General features: G+C 35.8%; 1 protein-coding gene across 6 annotated transcripts in view; it reads right to left on the bottom strand.

Moving 5' to 3' along the window:
• Nucleotides 1-20016, bottom strand: part of LRBA (LPS responsive beige-like anchor protein) — a 629646-nt gene that overhangs the window by 527729 nt on the left and 81901 nt on the right. For all 6 annotated transcript variants that reach the window (XM_066386366.1, XM_066386375.1, XM_066386349.1 and 3 more), the window contains exons 6-16: nucleotides 17239-17360; nucleotides 17026-17152; nucleotides 15783-15902; nucleotides 13714-13860; nucleotides 11518-11715; nucleotides 10855-10988; nucleotides 9717-9825; nucleotides 9290-9442; nucleotides 6092-6260; nucleotides 3406-3485; nucleotides 911-973 (exon numbers count right to left, since the gene is read on the bottom strand). In XM_066386366.1, coding sequence (XP_066242463.1) covers nucleotides 911-973; nucleotides 3406-3485; nucleotides 6092-6260; nucleotides 9290-9442; nucleotides 9717-9825; nucleotides 10855-10988; nucleotides 11518-11715; nucleotides 13714-13860; nucleotides 15783-15902; nucleotides 17026-17152; nucleotides 17239-17360 — 1422 coding nt within the window. The remainder of the gene's footprint in view (nucleotides 1-910; nucleotides 974-3405; nucleotides 3486-6091; nucleotides 6261-9289; nucleotides 9443-9716; nucleotides 9826-10854; nucleotides 10989-11517; nucleotides 11716-13713; nucleotides 13861-15782; nucleotides 15903-17025; nucleotides 17153-17238; nucleotides 17361-20016) is intronic.

Raw genomic sequence — 20016 nt, forward strand, 5'->3', positions numbered from 1 at the left:
AATATCCTTCATAAATCTTTGCTGAATATTTCAGTATGTATGCATATCATTCGGCTCAACTTGGCCACCCACTAGGAAGTGCAACTGAAAATCTTCAACTGTTAGAATGAATCAGGAAAATATAAAAATATACCAGACTACCCTAACTCAATAGTAAAAAGAAATCACAATCATCAATGTCTGAACCAAATTCTATCAAGAAACGTAATATATTTTTCTACCACAATTAACAGAGATGGGTCCAAAAAATCTCTCTCATTTATTAATAATTAAAGAAGGTACTATCTCATACTGTAACAGATACTTATTAACTAATAAAATATGAATTATAACATAAGGTAATTATTTAAAATGTGTTCTTATATGAAATTCCAATTTCCAAAATCTACTTATTTAAAACATTTTAAATGAGATTATTTAGTTAAGACTACATCTGGCACATATTATATTTTCCTAGGGCTAAAATAATAAAGAAAAAAACTCAGACATATCAACCTTCTATCAATCACATAATTTTAAATCCCATAACAAATGTGTTGTTTAACTTCACAGTATTTGAACATGCAAAATCAATAAGAATCCAATCACTTTTACTCATTTTCTTACCAGTATTTCCATTTGTTATATCAGGTCCTAGAAATACACTAAAAATACTCTTTGATATACTTTATAATTAGTTCAATCAAACCTAAATTCTAACACTTTTAAGCCTTTCAAGATACTTGTCTTTGTCCTCTTGTGGTAATAAAGGACATTTATGATATATGAAAGTTGCTAAGATTTAGTTCCAAGATACATTTACTCCCCATTTAGGTATAACATAAATAAAAGATTTGACTTTTTTACTTAAAAAAAAAAAAGCCTGGAATACAATTGCAGGAAATAAAAATCCCAAAATATAAAATGTTACCTCATGCATAGTGAGTAGGTAATTAAGAATGGCCTGTAGTTCATCTTCCTTTACTCCAGAATCCTTTAAAAGCATAAGACAAAAATTTTAAACTTGCATATTAAAAAATTTTAATGGGAATTATACACAGAGACTTGTCACGTGGTCAGCTATTATAAATATAAAAAAAATAACAATCTAAATTTAAAAACTGAGACACACACTAAAGACATGCAGTATTCAAGACGGCAGAAGTCGAAAGAGGTCTGACATTCCTATCCTGTTTTCAGCACCTTATATAACACCTCTAGTAAAAATATAGAATCCTGGCCCTGGCCGGTTGGCTCAGTGGTAGAGCGTAGGCCTGGCGTGCAGAAGTCCCAGGTTTGATTCCCGGCCAGGGCACACAGGAGAAGCGCCCATCTGCTTCTCCACCCCTCCCCCTCTCCTTCCTCTCTGTCTCTCTCTTCCCCTCCCGCAGCCAAGGCTCCATTGGAGCAAATATGGCCCGGGCGCTGGGGATGGCTCATTGGCCTCTGCCCCAGGCGCTAGAGTGGCTCTGGTCGCAGCAGAGCGACGCCCCGGAGGGGCAGAGCATCGCCCCCTGGTGGGCAGAGCGTCCCCCTGGTGGGCGTGCCGGGTGGATCCCGGTCGGGCGCATGCGGGAGTCTGTCTGACCTTCTCCCCTGTTTCCAGCTTCAGAAAAATACCAAAAAAAAAAAAAAAAAATAGAATCCTGAAGTAAGCAAAAATAGTAATTAATGATAAATAAGAGAGTCATACCCATGCCCATCACTTCTCTAAATTCAGAAGACCTTTTTTTTTTTTTTAATCAAGTGAAAGGCAGGGTAGCAGAGAGACAGACTCTCGTGTGTACCCTGGCTGGGACCCACCCAGCAGGCCCACTAGGGGGTGATGCTCTGCCCATCTGGGGCTGCTGCTCCACTGCTCGGCAACCAAGCCCTTTTCAGTGCCTAAAGTGAGGCCATGGAGCCATCCTAAGCACCCAGGGCCAATCTGCTCGAACCATTCAATCCATGGCTTGCCAGAGAGTAGAGGGGGGAGGGATGGGTGGAGAAGCAGATGGGCGCTTCTCCTATGTGCCCTGGCTAGAAATCAAACTCTGGATTTCCACATATGAGGCTTATGCTCTACTACTGAGCCAACCAGGCAGGGCCAGATTTTCTATGTATTGTTTTCTATAAAATTTGGAGAATAAAATGAATAGTTTCTAAAGTTATCAAGTTAAAATGTTAGACACTAAAAATGAAGTAGTAATTTCACTGGTAAAACCACTGGACTTTTGAATGAACACAATATAGAAAATTTTCAACTTAGTCTATCAATTATTAGTCTAAAACAAAGCTGCAATCTCAAAAAAGAACAATAAAATATTAGTTAACAAAAACAAACTAAAACAGAAAAAACAGTCAATTTAAGAGATAAATTTTTTAATAAATGAAAATCACAGGAGCCCTGGTCAGTTGACTCAGTGGTAGAGCATCAGCCTGGCATGTGGATGTCCCAGGTTTGATTCCTGGTCAGGGCACACAGAAGCACTCATCTGCTTCTCCACTCCTCCCCCACCTCACTTCTCTCTCTATCTATTTATCTATTTATCTGTCTCTCTTCCCCTTCTGCAGTGATGGCTTGACTGGAGTGAGTTGGCCCTAGGCACTGATGATGGCTTCATGACCACCGCCTCAGGTGCTAAGAAGACCTCAGTTGCTGAGCAACAGAGCAACAACACAGATGGGCAGAACATTGCCCCCTAGTGGGCTTGCCAAGTGTGCATGTGGAAGTCTGTCTCTGCATCCCCTCCTCACACTGAATTAAAAAAAAAAAAGAAGAAAATAATGTATCTGAGTTTGCAATATATACTGAAAGTCAAATCAAGTTACCATAATATTATGTAACAGGTAATCAAGTCCTAAATTGTAAAGAATAAGAAATATAATGATATAGAAAAATAATGAAATATTGACAAATATACATTTATATATTTTTATCTTAAAACTAACACACCTTCCTTAAAAATAATAATAAATTTATACTCTATAGTAGAATGAAATGAGGCAAAAATATAACCATTTCTAAAGGCTGACATGACTACCTCGTATATTTATAACAGGAAAATCATTCTTCAAAATCTGAATGTCAAGTATAAGGAACTCCCTAAAATTAAAACCTTCTTGAGCAGTTTTTGACTACTGCATTAAGCAGTGCCAGGGATAGAAGAGCAATAGTAAATGTTTGCTGAAAGAATGAATACACTTGAACTCCTACAGAAATTCCTATAACATATATTATAATTATCAACCCTCAATTTGGCAATAATGTATATCCTATATGCCTAAGAAAGATGAACAAAAAACAAACATGAAAATGCATACCTTTCAAAGTATTTTCCAGTGTCTAACCCTAGTAACAGAGCAAATACAAGATCGTATTTTATCTGAAATTACAAGTTGTAATACACATACATACATGGTATAGGATAAGAAAGATGAACTCACCCTCATTACTAATTGCTTAATGAACATCAATAAAAATGCTCTTAGAGAAAGTATTTCTTTTTGATTAGGTCGTGGTCCATCTTTAAAGAAAAAATAATAATATATATATACAACTTAGTATTTCAAAGACCACAAAGGTAAGTATAAAATTCACATTTCCAATAGTTTTTCCAATTATCTGTAAGAAACATAAAAGTCAGCCTCCTGAAGAGTTTTATGCCGCTAGAGAGATAAGCATTCAATCTCTTACGCAACTGTATATATAATGCACCAAATGCATAAATTGGGTTATGCTGAAATTAGCATGAAGAGGTTTGTTTTTAAATAATGTCAAAGGAATTTCAAAACATAAAACTGAGGTAACAAATTTGTATTTAATAGTAATAAACACTTTTGTTTTGTTTTAAAAGATTCTCAGAATGATACTAAGACAATGTAAGTTTATAATAAAAGAAAGCAAAGGAAAACTCAAACATATGTAAATTTACTAGGAAAAATAACTTTTTCTCTACTGCTACCATTGCTGTAGCTAATATAAAAATCTCAAAAACACAACAACATAGTATCATTCACGAAGAAGTGAAACATTATGTTGACTACCTCTGACATCTCTTCTTCTTGCGCAAGTCCTTGGTCACACATGGCTCACATTAAAGTCAATTTTCATGTCTCAAACATATAATTCCCAGAAAGCTTTTGAAACCAAACACCCATTGTTCTAAGATCCTAAGTGAGTACCTGTTTTCTGCTATTTTTTCCCACTAATCATTATTTACAACTAGTTTCTAGACCACCAAAGCATAGGACCACCATGACCTTGAACAGATCAATTAAAAGAGGAAGAAAATTATTTAAAATTTCTTCCACATGACAATTCCTAGACAAAGAATAGGTTACAGGGTTATAACAGAATCATAACGTTTGTCCAGCTCTCTCACTTGGAGTCTGAGGCTTTCCCAAGGTCACCAATCAGTTATAACTTCAAGGCCAGAATATAATACCAATGCCCAAGACAGTATATGATACATCCATGGCATCGTAAAATGGCCATCAGGAAATTATGACCTTGTTCTAGATCCACCACAGCCTTGCCAGTTCAAAGAGATCATATTACTCCTGTTATGTCCTCACAGCTTTCCAAATTATAGACAGCATCTTCTGAGAATAAATTGAGTTTATTTTGAAAGGGATAAAAAAAAGTACTGTACAAATATGAAACCTCATCTTTGTAAATCACTGAACAGCCGAAGCCTTTGAGTACAATCAGAATGCGTTATTTGACTCTCCAGCATCTACTTCCCGGTTTCAAGCCAGAGCCCACAATTTTTACCAAGGGACTGAACCCACCCTCACTCTCGGATCATGTATTTCAGAGGTGGGAAGGGCCTCAGTGTCTGCGTGCTCTGATGAATACCAGCCACACAGATGGGCACAAAACCCAACCAGAGCCCATGAGCAACAAAGACACTAAAAGAGACTTGCTGGAAATGCTCGATACAGGCAGGTGCTCTTGTGCTGGATTTAAAGTTGTGAGGATGTGCAGCTGAAGTGGCTGCTGGGTACTACAAAGGGAGAGAATGCCTGAAAAGAGCCAACAGAGAAGAGCTGATCTTGGAAGACTGGACCCAAGGGCCATATTCTGAACCCCTGCACCAGGTTTTACTGAAAGTGACAGTTTCTATAAGCTGATTAACTCCACTTTATGTTGCAAGCCAGTTTGAAGCAGGTTTTGCAATACTTACAATCAAAAGAACCACAAACAGACAAAATTTTTATTTTGACCCATTCTATGAACTCCTGATTATACAGGAAAATAATTACTGAAATGTCATGATTTCATTACACTACTTATTAAAAGCAGATATTCCCTACTTCCACAAGAAATCTCCATTTCCCAAAAAAAACAGTTTTCAATTATCTCATATGACAATTGGCATCAGTATCAATACCAATCACTAATGTAGCCTTTCTTCTCATTTACAGTGACTTAAAAGAATCATTCCAATCATAGTTATTCCCAAACAATTCATGCCAGCAAAAGCAGCATTCTTTTATAATAGTAGTAAGTTATTAACCTTTGGCAACCATGATTTAGGACAAACTATCAATATAATCAAATGATTAAAAAATTTTTTGTCATGATGAAATTTAGAAAAACTTCCAGAATATTGAAACAGTATAGGAAGGAGGGGAGGGGAGTGGAGGTGAGGAGAGGGGAGGAGAAGGGAAAGGAAGGGAAAGGAGGGGAGGGGAGGGGAGGGGAAGGGAGGGGAGGGGAGGGGAGGGGAGGGGAGAAGGGGAGGGGAGGGGAGAAGGGGAGGGGAGGGGAGAAGGGGAGGGGAGGGGAGGGGAGAAGGGGAGGGGAGGGGAGGGGAGAAGGGGAGGGGAGGGGAGGGGAGGGGAGAAGGGGAGGGGAGGAAAGGGGAGGGGAGAGGGAAGAAGGGGAGGGGAGAGGGAAGAAGGGGAGGGGAGAGGGAAGAAGGGAAGGAGAGAGGGAAGAAGGGAAGGAGAGAGGGAAGAAGGGAAGGAGGGAGGAAGGGAGGGAGGGAGGGGAGGGAAAAAGGGAAGAAGGGAGGAAAGGAGGAAGGGAGGGAAGGAGGGAGCGAGGGAGGAAGAAAGAAGGAAGGAAGGTCCTAATTTGCCATCTATATAACTGTAACATAATATATTGACAAAGATGATATACCTAATCCTTTTGGGGTGATACCACTTCGATCCTGAGGATTCACTGCCCAGTAATAGTATTTCAGTGCATGCATGATGAGAAGCACTGTTCCAACTCTCCGGATGGCATTATATATGTTGACAGTACCAATGAATTCAGTGGACAGATAAGTATAGAGTGTCAACTGGACCTAGAGAATCAAAACGAAGAGCTTACATCAAAGGAACAGATCAGCATTTTACCTATTTCCAGTAATACCCCCTCAGGCTGCTTTACTTACACTCTATTTGTTCCAAAAAGTAAACGCTGAGCTTGATAATAACTTCCATGTTAATAAACAATACATATCCACTGATACATACACACTCCTTATAAAATGAAACCAGGTAAATTCTTCCTTTACAGTAGCATTATAAAGTAAACACCCCCAAAATATAAAATTTTTGAAGCACTAGTATTCTATGAAAACACTGATTCTTATTTAGAAATCAGAAATTATTCATGAACATGTATAATTTCTTTATAATAAAATTACTATTTATTCCATGCATAGTAGTTTCAAAAATCTAGAAATGGTCTTTGTTTTGGAGAAAATTAGAAGCTAGAATAATTTAAAAAAAAAGTAGGGGTAGCTCAAAAAAAGATGAAATGAGTCAAAACAAACCCATACAGAAACATGTAAAGCCTAACTTAAGGCCTTGGCTGGTGACTCAGTGGATAAAGCATTGGCCTGCCATATGGACCTCCGGGTTCATTCCAGTCAAGGCACACAGGAGAAGGAACGATCTGCTTCTCCTTTCCCTTTCTCTCCCACTTCCCCTCATGCAGCCAGTGGCTCAACTGGTTCAAGCATGCTGCTGGGCACTAAGAATAGCTCCATTGGAGCACATCAGCCTCAGGTGCTAAAAATAACTCAGTACTCAAGCATCAGCCCCAGACAGGGGTAGCCAGGTGGATCCTGGTCAGGGAGCATGCAGGAGTCTGCCTCACTACCTCCTTCCTCTCACCTTTAAAAAAAAAAAAAAAGTCTACCTTAAGAAATATTTATTAGAAAAATAGAATTATGTTATAATTGCTCATTACCACAAAGATCATAATTTTAACATTACAGTCTGTAAACATGTTTATTGTCCCTGTCCTCCAATTAGGAAAGGATTCCACTTATATCTAAATAAAAAGTCTAAGTAAACATACAGAACTTACTAACTTCAAAATATAAGCTCTTAATATGTAAGAACAAGAATATAAGTGGTGCCCCACCATGCATATTTCATCTGAACACTAAACTTCAGTGAAATTATGGCTCTAAAATTCACCAACAACTATACAGTACTCTAGTACTTAGAACAATGTAAGAACCATTTTTGCTCTACTCTAATGTTAAAATCAAAAATTTATCATTGAACTGCTAGTGGATATACCTTACAAATTAAACAACTTTAAAAGTAGGGCATATATACACTCCCTGTGGCCAAGGACCAAACTACTACTGATCATTTGTATCTGAACATTTATGTCACCTTCCTTGGACATGAGGCCATTTTATTATTTAACCCTATAAAACACTTGGTTAGAAAATGAGTGTAATAACACTAGGAACTTAATGATATAATAAAATTTTAAAAACATCTCCCTACAACTAAGTATTAATAAGAAGCTTTTTGATCACATCAAAAGAGACCCCAAACCTTGCAAATAATGCTGTTTAGTAAAACAAAGAATTATCTAGTAAAAGATTTAAAAGTAACTTGAAACAATCCTTGAAAAGATATAAGACTGAGGGTCACAGAAGAGAAAGAGGTCAAATTTGAACCCGCAGATAAAAAGCTACAACCTCCAGCTGTCTTCTTTGATTATTCCCAAATGGCAATCAGAGTCACCAGCTGTTTTTCTCTTTACCATTTGAAAAGACCAGCTGAAAATAAGATACTATGATTCTAGAAAAGCAAAAAGTCTGCAGACATTCTTTTTCTGACAACTAGAATAACTATGTGCTATTCTAAACAACGATAAACACTGCAAGTGGACCAAAAAGGAGACAGGGAGGGGGCAGAGAGGAAATTAAAGGGTTTGAAATAATACAACTTCTAACAAAAACTGCAGGTAAGAGAGATGCAATTATGCAATTTAATAAAAATTCCTGTTTCAAGTTCTGCTTACCATTACCACTATTAATATTTTTAAGATAATTTAATACAGCATTTATAAAAGGATTTTAAAAAGGTTTTGTTTATATACTTTATCACAAATTCACTTACGTTCACTTAGAAGTAATTGGTTTACTGTATAGTACTAAACAAATTGTGTATAATTGTATTTAATAATTTCAATTAATGTGAAATGAAAATGATTAAATGAGACCAGTATATTATGGAAGCCTTCAACAAAGGGTGACATTTCAGCTGTTTTTTAAGAATTAAACTCAGGACTGACCAGTGGAGGCGCAGTAGGTAGCGTGTCGACCGGGGACATTGAGGTCCCAGGTTCAAAACCCTAAGGTCACCAGCTTGAGTGTGGCTTGAGCATGGGATCATGGAAATGATCCCATGGCCAATGGCTTGAGCTGCCCCTCCCCTGCACTGGGCGAAGGCACATATAAGAAGCAATCGATGAACTAAGGTGACACAAAACTACAAGTAGATGCTTCTCATCTCTCTCCCTTCCTGCCCCCCTCTCTCTCTGCCTCTCTCTCACACACACACAAGAAAAAAAAAGAAACTCAGGAATTCACCCTGTTGACAGAAAGGATAAGTATATAAATAAGAGGAAATGAGTTAAAGAATAAAAATATACACATACACACATATATATGTACGTTTGCAATAGAACAGAACTACAGTTATAAAGACATTACATTTATATTGGAACTGTCCAACTTTGGCTCATATTTAGTAATCAAAGCCTCTCTGGAATATAATTTTATTTTAGCCTGCCTATGGTAGCGCAGGGGATAGAGTGTCAACCTGGAATGCCGAGGTCACCGATTTGAAATCCTGTGCTTGACGAGTCAAAGCACATACAACAAGCAATCAATGAACCACTAAAGTGAAACAACTATGAGTTGATACTTCTTGTTCCTCTCCCATATATATATGCTTAGTCAAAAAATGCAATCCATTGAAATCTCACACAATAGCAAACAAAAGGATTTTTTAAAATCCTCAATTATACTCAAGTACAAAAATAAAGACCCTAAATCAAAATCAATATATATGTTACCTTGGCTGGTGTATGAATCCATATACCTGGGTTAAGAAGAATGTGATCACACAATTGCTTGAGGAGGGGCATCCCATTCGGCAGGTTACTCAGATATTTTGAAAATGCAAGGCAAAGTTCAAGCACTGCTCTGCTGACATGGGATTTGGAAGACTGCAAGGAAAGACAATGTAAGCAGATGAAAGGTTGTCAATACCAGAAAAATGCTGGCCCACAAACTATGCTCAAAGTTCAAGGTGCCATAAGACTTAACCACTTTTCTCTAATAAAGCAATGAGGACAAGAAACAAGAAAAGGTTATTTTAGTTTAGGTAATTTTACATATCCAAGGAGACACTTGCAGACAGAATTTATCAGCCACTTAGGAGACCAAGTCCATGGTCTACAAATTAAAAATCAAACATGGAAATAGCATTTCATACTTTACCTTTTCAAGACTATATCCTATTACCAAAAAGCCCTTGCAGGCAAGCATCTGCTCCTGCATGGCAATTGAATTCTTCAACAACTCCATGATAAATGCCAGCAAAGTTGAACTGGAATAAGAAAAAAGACTATGGTTTTTAAAAAGCATATGTTATTAACAAAATTTAAAAGTTGGATAAAGTTTTTCATTTATCTTAATAAAAGTCCTCTATTTCAAGGAAATTGAAGTTCTACTAAAAATGCTTCAACATTATTCCATGACTAGAAGTTTAATGTAAGATTAAGATTTACTCAAATATTTATTTCTTATACCTTATAACAAACATGTTAAAAAGTGAATTATCTTGAAACAATATGACAAACATGCACAAATCAGTAAATACTAGACTTGATACTTCATTCCTTTAAAAAATAAGTCATTTTGTTCTCTAAAAATAACCTGAGAAAAATTATTACATCATTAAGTATATTAAATTGGTTGTAAGCCTCAAGTTATAGATAAAAGCAGAAATTAGAGATTTTCAAAAAGGAAAAATGGAAAACTCCTTTAGATTACTCAAATAATTAACTGTAATTATTTTACTATAGTTTCACTAGACTACAGAGCCATGAAAAATTCATTTAGACATCCTCTCCAAAGTTTTATAGCTTGTCCTAGAATTCATAAGTCTCTGACTTTGAGACTGAACACTACAACACAGGAGAATTGCCACATATACAATCAAATGGAAAATATTAAGTCAGCTATTATATAAAATCATCAAAATTTTTAAATTTCAATTACATGTAATTAATATGAAAGGCAAAATTCCCATAACAAATCACTGCCAAATAATAATTTTAAATGCTTTTAATTAACATATTAGACAATAATGTATTTCTGATAAATCTATTACCACTATTTCTACTTTATTTAAAAATAACTATTTTAGAGCTTATTTCCTATTGATAAAGAATTTAAATTAATATAATTATTATTAATATGAATTTGTAACATTTACGGTTCACAAATTTCTTTAAATTATATTCTCTCTTGTAACTCTGTAACAAATTTAAAAGGCAGAAAAATTATTATGCAGCTCAAAGATGATGAAACTAAGTCCCATCAAATTAAAGAAAAATAAAACACAGACACTCACCATATAGTCAAGTCAACCTCCTCAGATAAGTACTGCCTATAATCCAACTGTGCAAAGAGTGGAAACAGCACTTGTACTCCTCCAATGGAATGCAGAGCACTTTGGATGGAATGTGTTAAAACGGCCTTCACATCCTTATAAAATAGAAGACACCGTAAAGATTCCAACGATTTATTTAACAAAGCAATTAAAAATAAAGCATAACATGCTAGTATGTGGAAGTCCCAGGGTCAATTCCCGGTCAGGGCACACAGGAAAAGTGACCATGTTTCTCCCCCCCCCCCCTTTCTCTCTCTCTCTCTCTCTCTCTCTCTCTTCCTCTCCCTCAGCCATGGCTTGAATGGTTTGAGCGAGGTGGCCCAGGGTGCTGAGGATGGCTCTATGGCCTCAACTCAGACACTAAATTAGCTTGGTTGCTGACCAATGTAGCAGCAGCCTCAGATGGGCAAAGCATTACCCTGTAGTGGGCTTGCCCGGTGGATCCCAGTCAGGGCAAATGCGGGAGTCTGTCTCTCTGCCTTTTTTCTTAATAAAAAAAGAAAAAGGAAACGAAAGCATAACAGGAAGAACAATAAAATATTATATGTATTTAATAGAAGCTACTAAATATTATCAATACATCAAAATGTACTATTAAAAATCTTCAAAGAGTCTAGCTAGTACCTGGAGCATGAGTGCATGTGGTGAATGGACAAAAATTGAAGGGTTGTCCTTAGGGGAGGACTCGAGGCAAAGCTGGGCATCCGTAGCACGTGGATTGTATGTGAACGCAATGGCACTAGAGAGTTTGCCGTCATACAATAAAAGTTTGTGATGCTCAGCAAGGAACAGGTCACTTTCTGCTCTGAATTTAAAGGTACCCTATGAATAAAAAGTAGAAGAGTTAAGATAGAACAGAAAATCTATATTCAAATCAGCACCAATATAAAAATTTAAGGAGACATACCCCTGATCATTTTCCTAACACTGTGCAACGAACCCTGCACATTTAATTTACTTCGCAAATGGACTGAATTCATGTTTAAAATATAATGAAAAACAAGTCAAGCTGACTTTAAAATCTTGCATTTAAAAAAATGTAAAACTTTCAACCACTGGTCCACAAAAGAGTTAACCACCAGTTGAAAACCACTGCCATATTTTCTCATTTTTTACTTTATTTTGTCCTCCTTGTTTCTTTAAAGATTGTGGTAAAAGCACAAAAAATTTAAATTTTAAATATTTCAAATGTACAGTTGTGTTAACTGTATGCACATTGTACAACAAATCTCTAGAACTTGTACATCTTGCCAACTAAAATTCAACACGGACTGAACATCTCATTTCTACCTCCCCCCATTTCCGGGCAACCACCCTTCTATTATACTTTCTGATTCTATGAATTTGACTACTTTATGTAACTTGTTTAAATGGAATCATGAAGTATTTTTCTTTTTGTAACTGGCATAATGTCCTTAAGATTCACCCATGTTACTGAATGTGACAGAATTTTGTCCTTTGAGAAAGCTGAATAGCATTCCATTGTGCATATATAACACATTTTCTTTCTTCATATGTCCAGGGGCAATCAGGTTGCTTCAACTTCTTGGCTATTATAAATAATGCTGCGACAAACACAGCTGGCACAAATATCTCTTTCAGATCCCACTTTCAATTATTTTGGATATAGTCACAGAAGACTGCTCAATCATATGGTAATTGTACATAGCATATTTTATTAACTGTAATTATATGCTGCTCACAAAAATTAGGGGATATTTCAAAATAAACATGGAGCGATAAAATATCCCCTAATTTATGTGAGCATTATATATGTAAATCAACTCAAAGTTGATTTTGTTTTCAAAGGAACATAACAGACATTAAATGGCTCCCTAAAAATCAAACTATACCAACAGCTACTTAACCTAAAATTTCCCAAATATACTTGGTTTATAACATGCTTAGCATCTCAGTAATTTTTTATGGAGCTTACTGGGAAAACAGCTGTGTTAGGCTTGCTCGCTGGTTTCCGGTTTACTGGCTGCAAGCACTTTGCTTGATCAGTGTATGAGCACGTGGGACTCCCACATGTGTCTAGTCTATATAAAGTTATGGGTGCTTATGTTCAGTGTGGATTACAGATGGCGGATTGAGTATTTTGCCTGCCCGCCTGTTACTCGAGGGGCTGTTTTTCCCATTTGTTTGCCTGAGAAGCAGTTTTCCCCTTCCTTTTTGTTCATCCACTGTTGTGAGATTTTATTTAAAGGAATGGCCCAAAGCTTTCCGGCTCCACAGTTTCTCTACCACCTGCCCAAATCCAATGTGGACCTGCCTGGCCTTGGCCACCAGCATTACAGTGCTCTAGACCAAAATAAATATTAAACATTTCTGTATATTAAGTAGTTGATCGAAACAATTTTATATCTTAATAATTTAGTAGCCACCCATTTGAAAAAATTAATGTATAAGTTGAAAAAAAGTTTCCTTCATTAAATGATTTATTGTTGGGATGCACATGCATCTTGGTCACTCCACAATTCCTCAAACTTGGAATCAGATTTCGGACCTCATCCTTCCTGTTTCACAGATTTTTCACATGGTACTTGTTTTTTTTATCACAGCAACTACTGAAAGCTTCTCTGAGCAAAGATATAACATCATCAAAGAAATACCGCATGAACTGAAGTTGAAACCTGAGCTAGTGCCACACATGTAGCAAGTACACTGTATTCCCTCAAAAAATTAAGAGTATCCTTTGGACTACTGTGACTTCCCTGTGGTATAGTCTTTAACCCAAGGTAAGCTGCCCCATGCATAGCCCACTTTTAAATCGAGCTCAGCTAACACTGGTTAAGCAGTGAACAGCAAGTGAAGTACCTTGTATCCCAGGCCCAACTGATAAATAGCGAAAATCTGAGCTGCATTAAGAGCTTCACTGAAAAGGTAAACTGCAGTCATCTGACCACAGAATACTCTATTCGCATCTGCTGTTTCTGACGAGCCCAGGAAACATTTGTCAAAGGTCTGTGAAAGAAAGCGGAAGATTAGAAAGAAAAAAAGAAAGAAAAAATTATCTTCTCCAGAAATAACCTATATTGGTATAATCTATATTGGTATAAATATATTGTCTATTCTAAACTATAATCTAAAGAGATTTAAATAACTCATGTAGCCATTACACTTCATTCATTCCCATCTGTTGTAGTGATCAGAAAAGACATCACAGAAAGGGAGATAAGACACGTTTTCCAAAGTACAAAAAGCAAAACTTGATGACAAAGTAAATATAGGAAACAGAGTCAGAGACTTCATTATGGACTCTGAAGGTTCATAATTGGGCAACCCCTTAACCAGACAGAAAAGCAGGCTTTGGAGCAAAGAGGAGAATTATAAGTACAGGACATAGTGAATCTGCCTTTTCTGTGACCTGATGGGGATGGAGAAGCAACTGCCAACAGGATCCTGTAGGTTGGGTGAGAAGTTAAAACTGAAAATATTTTCCTTTTTTGCACTAAAAAATTGTGATTTTTACAAAACAAAATACAAAGTTTGTACCACATTAGTGTTCTAAGACAAGAAAATCTCAAGGCTTTCACTGAAGGGAGGGGTGATTTATATATGGGATATGATTTTATACATATCCTTAATATTAAATTGTAAAGACAGATTTCTGCAGACATCAAGATACAGATGATGTGTGAAGTCATGGGAATAGATGCAATCTCTCAAAATCAATGTATAAATCTAGAAAAGCAGGTATACGTTTTCCTTCTAACATTAAAAAAATTATTTTAACAACATCCAGGTTGGAAAGACCGCATTTTAAAAACCCATGTGTGCAACAAAGGGGAAAGGATCATTATATACCTAGAACCATTGTAAAGAATGTTGAAAAATATGTACTGACATTAGAAAATATAGAAAAGTTATCACTTGGGTTCTAAAGACAAACCACTTAGGTCAGATCACTGTCTAAGATGCTGCTGATCTTGGTAAGTTACTTAACCTCTCTGTGCTCCAGTCTCATCTGCAAAATGGAGATCATAATAGTACTTATGTTGCAAGGTTGGGGCTTTTAGAAAATAAAAGTATATTACAATGCCTGTAATACAAGAAGCACTCAATAAAGGTTAAACAGGTTAAAAAAACAACACAATAATGAGAACAGAGCAGTCCACTGGTGGATTTGTGAACTGTATCTCATTTAATTAACACATTAACCGTATGGTATAGGTACTATTTTATACTCATTTTTTAGTGGAGAAACCTTAGATCTAATAGATTAAGTAAGGTCATATAGTCATTTAGTGACAGATACTCAAAGAGCTGATATTGAAACCTAATCTGTTACAACAACCTGAGCTCTTAAGATACAACATAGGATATACATAAAAGAAGGAGTTAATGGTGAATGGGTGATAGTTTTTATTCATTTTCCTGCTGTGCATTTTTCAAGCTTTCTATTAAAATGTAATCAAAGGAGGAAAAGAATATTTAAATTTAATTCTAACCAATGGATCTCTTTTTGAATACTGAAAACACTGTAACATAATAGTTATCTATAACAGCTACAAATTATAGGGAAAATGCGTAAGCATATATCATCTAACTCATTCATAAAATTATAAGAACCCTGTAGTAGACCTCACAAGTTTAATTTGATAAATGGACCAATGACAAATACTTTAAAGATATATCCACTGTTACCTATAAATTCTTCTCTACCCTATCCAGAATAAGTTTATAACAAGGACTGAGTAATATCTCTTGTGACACATTAACACTGTTAATATGCTATTAACATATTAACATGCTAAACGAATTATGATTATAAAAACAACTATTGTGGTATCCCAAAATTTATATTCAATGTAAAATATATCTTATTTTAAAAGTTCATGCTTTTAAAATAATTTTTTTCATTTTAACATTTTCAGACTACTTACATCACTGGTGTTGACAAACCATGTTATCTCGCCATAGGAAGCTAGCTCACCATTCACATAACACCGAAGCTCACTGTTCTTCCATCGGTTATAAATGTGCACTATGGTTACCATATACCACTGAATAAACAAGGGCAGTTTTAAAGAGGGAAAGAGAGAGAGAAATAATGATCTTTCCAATAATTCAATCATATTGATGATAGTAAGTAAAAATTAAATGACGAATTACAATTAAAATTAAATGACTAGCCCTGGCCGGTTGGCTCAGTGGTAGAGCGTCGGCCTGGCATGCAGAAGTCCCGGGGTTCAATTCCCGACCAGGGCACACAGGAGAAGTACCCATCTGCTTCTCCACCCCTCCCCCTCTCCTTCCTCTCTGTCTCTCTCTTCCCCTCCCGCAGCAAGGCTCCATTGGAGCAAAGATGACCCGGGCGCCGGGGATGGCTCCTTGGCCTCTGCCCCAGGCACTAGAGTGGCTCTGGTCGCAACAGAGTGACGCCCCGGAGGGGCAGAGCATCGCCCCTGGTGGGCAGAGCGTCGCCCCTGGTGGGTGTGCCGGGTGGATCCCGGTCGGGCGCATGCGGGAGTCTGTCTGACTGTCTCTCCCCGTTTCCAGCTTCAGAAAAATACAAAAAATAAAATAAATTAAAAAATTAAATGACTAACTTCACTAAATTCAATGATCAACCCCTGAAACAATATTTATTTAAGGGAGCTCTCAATAGGTAAGAACTTAATCATGAAATTATTTTTCAATCTTGTATTATGAAAATTTTCAAGTTAACCCCCCAAAAGTACAAAATTTAGTACAAACACCTTCTTCTCACCACCTATATTCCACAACTGTCAACATTTTGTCATATTTGTTTTATCTTCTATATACACACCTAAGTGTATGTATATATGTGTGTATATAAAAACACACTTTTAGTTGATAACCCATTCATTAATCTATAAGTTTGAAAGTAGAAAACACATATTACTACTACAAGTAATAATACTAAAATAATTGCCATTGATATTTTCACCTTATATTATCTTTAAACTCTATAAATAACTAAATATCAATTCTTTTTATTATCCAAATTAGAGAGATTAACAATTTCCTATGATTTATACTTCATTTTCTGAAACAATATGAACAAACCTGTGATTTACCACATTATGTCAATAATAATAACACAAAGCATTTTGAAGGCTAGCAAAGCTTGTTAAATAACTATGACTCAGTAAGATCACATACCTTTTGTGGCTTGAAATCAAATTTCACACAGTGTTGAAAGCCTTTTCCTTTTGACTTTATTGAGGTTATAATCAAACAGCCCCCGACAAAGTGAGCAGAATAACCAAGACCCTTGCTGGTTCTGAAACTGCAGAGAATAGGTTTTCATTTATCTCTAAACAGTCTTCTCATTTTCAAAGTAGGATAACAACACAAAGGGACAAAAATACATACCAGTACAAATACGGTTTATCCTTATCCACATTGATGTTATTTACAGGATCCATTCTAAGCCAGGTGTGAAATGTAAAACCATTCTGGTACGGCCATCTGGCTATAGGAGGTAATGCAATAGCCTAAAGGAAAAAGCTATGAGTTAATTGAAATGAAAAACTTTACTACTAAAATCATGAAAAGGAGATTTGTACAATGCTACATATTATTATGTCATGATTAAAATATCTAGAAGTCTCTTTATCTGGAAGAAGACTTTTAATAATTTCTGAATATTCCAAAACACAATGATGATATTTAATTAAAGAATAAAAAACATTCCATGTAATCTGCTGGACACACTAATTTGTTTGCTTTATTTCATAAAATAAACATATCAAAGAGATTCCAATTAAAAAAGATAGGTAGTGATATCAAATTGGAACTTTGCAGTTGAACCATTAAGGTAATAGAGAAAAATGGACAAAAAAGGAAAGAAAATGTTATGAAAAAAGATTGGAATATGATGGTTTTTAATAGCAAATATAAATTTAAAGAGGATTAGTTTGTAACACTTTTTCACAACATTTTAAAATTGTATCACTGTATAAATTACTTTACCACTTGATTCAAAATCTTATTTAAAAGATCATAGCAATACAAGGGACCCAGAATAGCCAAAACAATTTCGAAAAAGAAGAAAGCAAAACTCATACCACCAAATTCAAAACCTACAACACAAAGCTACTGTAATGAAGACTGTGTGGTACTTATTGGCAAAAGGACAGAGACATAGAGCAGTGATTTTCAACCTTTTTCATCTCATGGCACTCATAAACTAATTACTAAAATTCTATAGCCCACCAAAAAATAAATACTAAACAGCAATTGTTGTGTTAGCTGTTATTTTTTTTATTTGACAATCTAAGGGAAAAGAGGTCAATGCCCGACTAAATAGTCAAGAATTGCATGTTCTAAAAAATCTTACAGCACATCAATTGAAAATCACTGATATAGCTCAATGGAATAGAACTGAGAACCCAAAAATAAATCTTATATTTGTGGTGAAATTATTTTCTTTTTTCTTGTCAAATGGTTTTCAACAACAGTGTCAAAACAATTCAACGAGAATAGTTTTTTTAAACAAATGTGCCGGGAAAACCCGTACCTATACAATATAAGCAAAGCATGAAGTTGACCACTACTTTACATCAGGTACAAACCTAACCCAAAGGGATCACAGATGTGAATGTAAATGCTAAACCTATAATGCTCAAATAAAAAAACTAAAAACCAAATAGGGTAAATCTTCATGTTACTGGGTTAGGAAAATCCTTCTTAATTATGCCATCAAAAGCACAAGCAACAAAAGAAAAAAATACATGAACTGGACTTCATTAAAATTAAAAACTTTTGTGCTTTAAAAGATACCATCAAGAAAGTGAAAAGACAAGGCAAAATAATCAAGGAAAAGATTTGCAAATCATGGATCTGGTAAGAAATAAGTACCAGAATATATAAAGAAGTCTCACAATTCAATAATAAAAAGACAAGTTAAATTTTTAAATGGACAAAAGATCTGTAGACTCGTCTCAAAAAAGATATGCAAATGACCAATGAAGACATGTAAAGATGCTCAACATCATTAACCTGTTAAGGTAATGCAAATCAAAACCACAATGAGATACTACTTCACACTCACTATGACTACTATAATAAAAAAGACAGACATTAGCAAGTGTTGGCAAGCATGTGAAGAAATGGGAACCCTCACAAATTGCTGCTGGGATTGTAAAATGATACAGCTACTTTGGAAAACAAACTGGAAATTCCTCAAATGGTTAAACATACACAATATGACCCAGCAATTCCACTCCGAGGTAAACACACAAGAGAAATGAAAACATATGTCCACAGAAAACCTTGTACACAAAAACCCACTGCAACATTTCCAGAAAAGTGAAACCAACTCAAATATCCACTAATTAATGAGTAAGTAAACAAAATGTGGTATACTCTTACATTAGATTATTAGTGAACCAAAGGAATGAAGCATTGCTGCACGCTACAACATAACAGACCCTGAAAACAGTATGCTACGTAGAAAAACCTAATCACAAAGATCTAGGATTCCATCTGTATGAACTGTCCAAACAGAGAAATCCAGAGACAGAAAGTAGAGTAGTGAGTGCCTACATCTCTGGGTTTGAGGGGAAATGGGCAATGACTGTTGATGAATATTGGTTTTCTTTGGGAGGAAATGAAAACGTTCTAAAATTGATTGTAAGGATGATTACAAATCTCTGTGAACACACTAAACCAGGGGTCCCCAAACTTTTTACACAGGGGGCCAGTTCACTGTCCCTCAGACCGTTGGAGGGCCAGACTATAAAAAAAAAACTATGAATAAATCCCTATGCACACTGCACATATCTTATTTTAAAGTAAAAAAACAAAATGGGAACAAATACAATATTTAAATAAAGAACAAGTAAATTTAAATCAACAACTGACCAGTATTTCAATGGGAACTATGCTTCTCTCACTGACCACCAATGAAAGAGGTGCCCCTTCGAGAAGTGCGGTGGGGGCCGGATAAATGGCCTCAGAGGGCAGCTTGTGGCCCGCGGGCCATAGTTTGGGGACCCCTGCACTAAACCATTCAACTGTATACTTTAAATGAGTGAATTGTATGGTAAGTCAACTATAGTTCAATAAAACTGTTTAAAAAAATATAAGATTACATAAGCTTTTGAATTTATCATATACACAACATATATAATTATATATGTAAATCAT

This window comes from Saccopteryx leptura, chromosome 1, assembly GCF_036850995.1.
Source record: "Saccopteryx leptura isolate mSacLep1 chromosome 1, mSacLep1_pri_phased_curated, whole genome shotgun sequence".
NCBI lineage: Eukaryota > Metazoa > Chordata > Mammalia > Chiroptera > Emballonuridae > Saccopteryx > Saccopteryx leptura.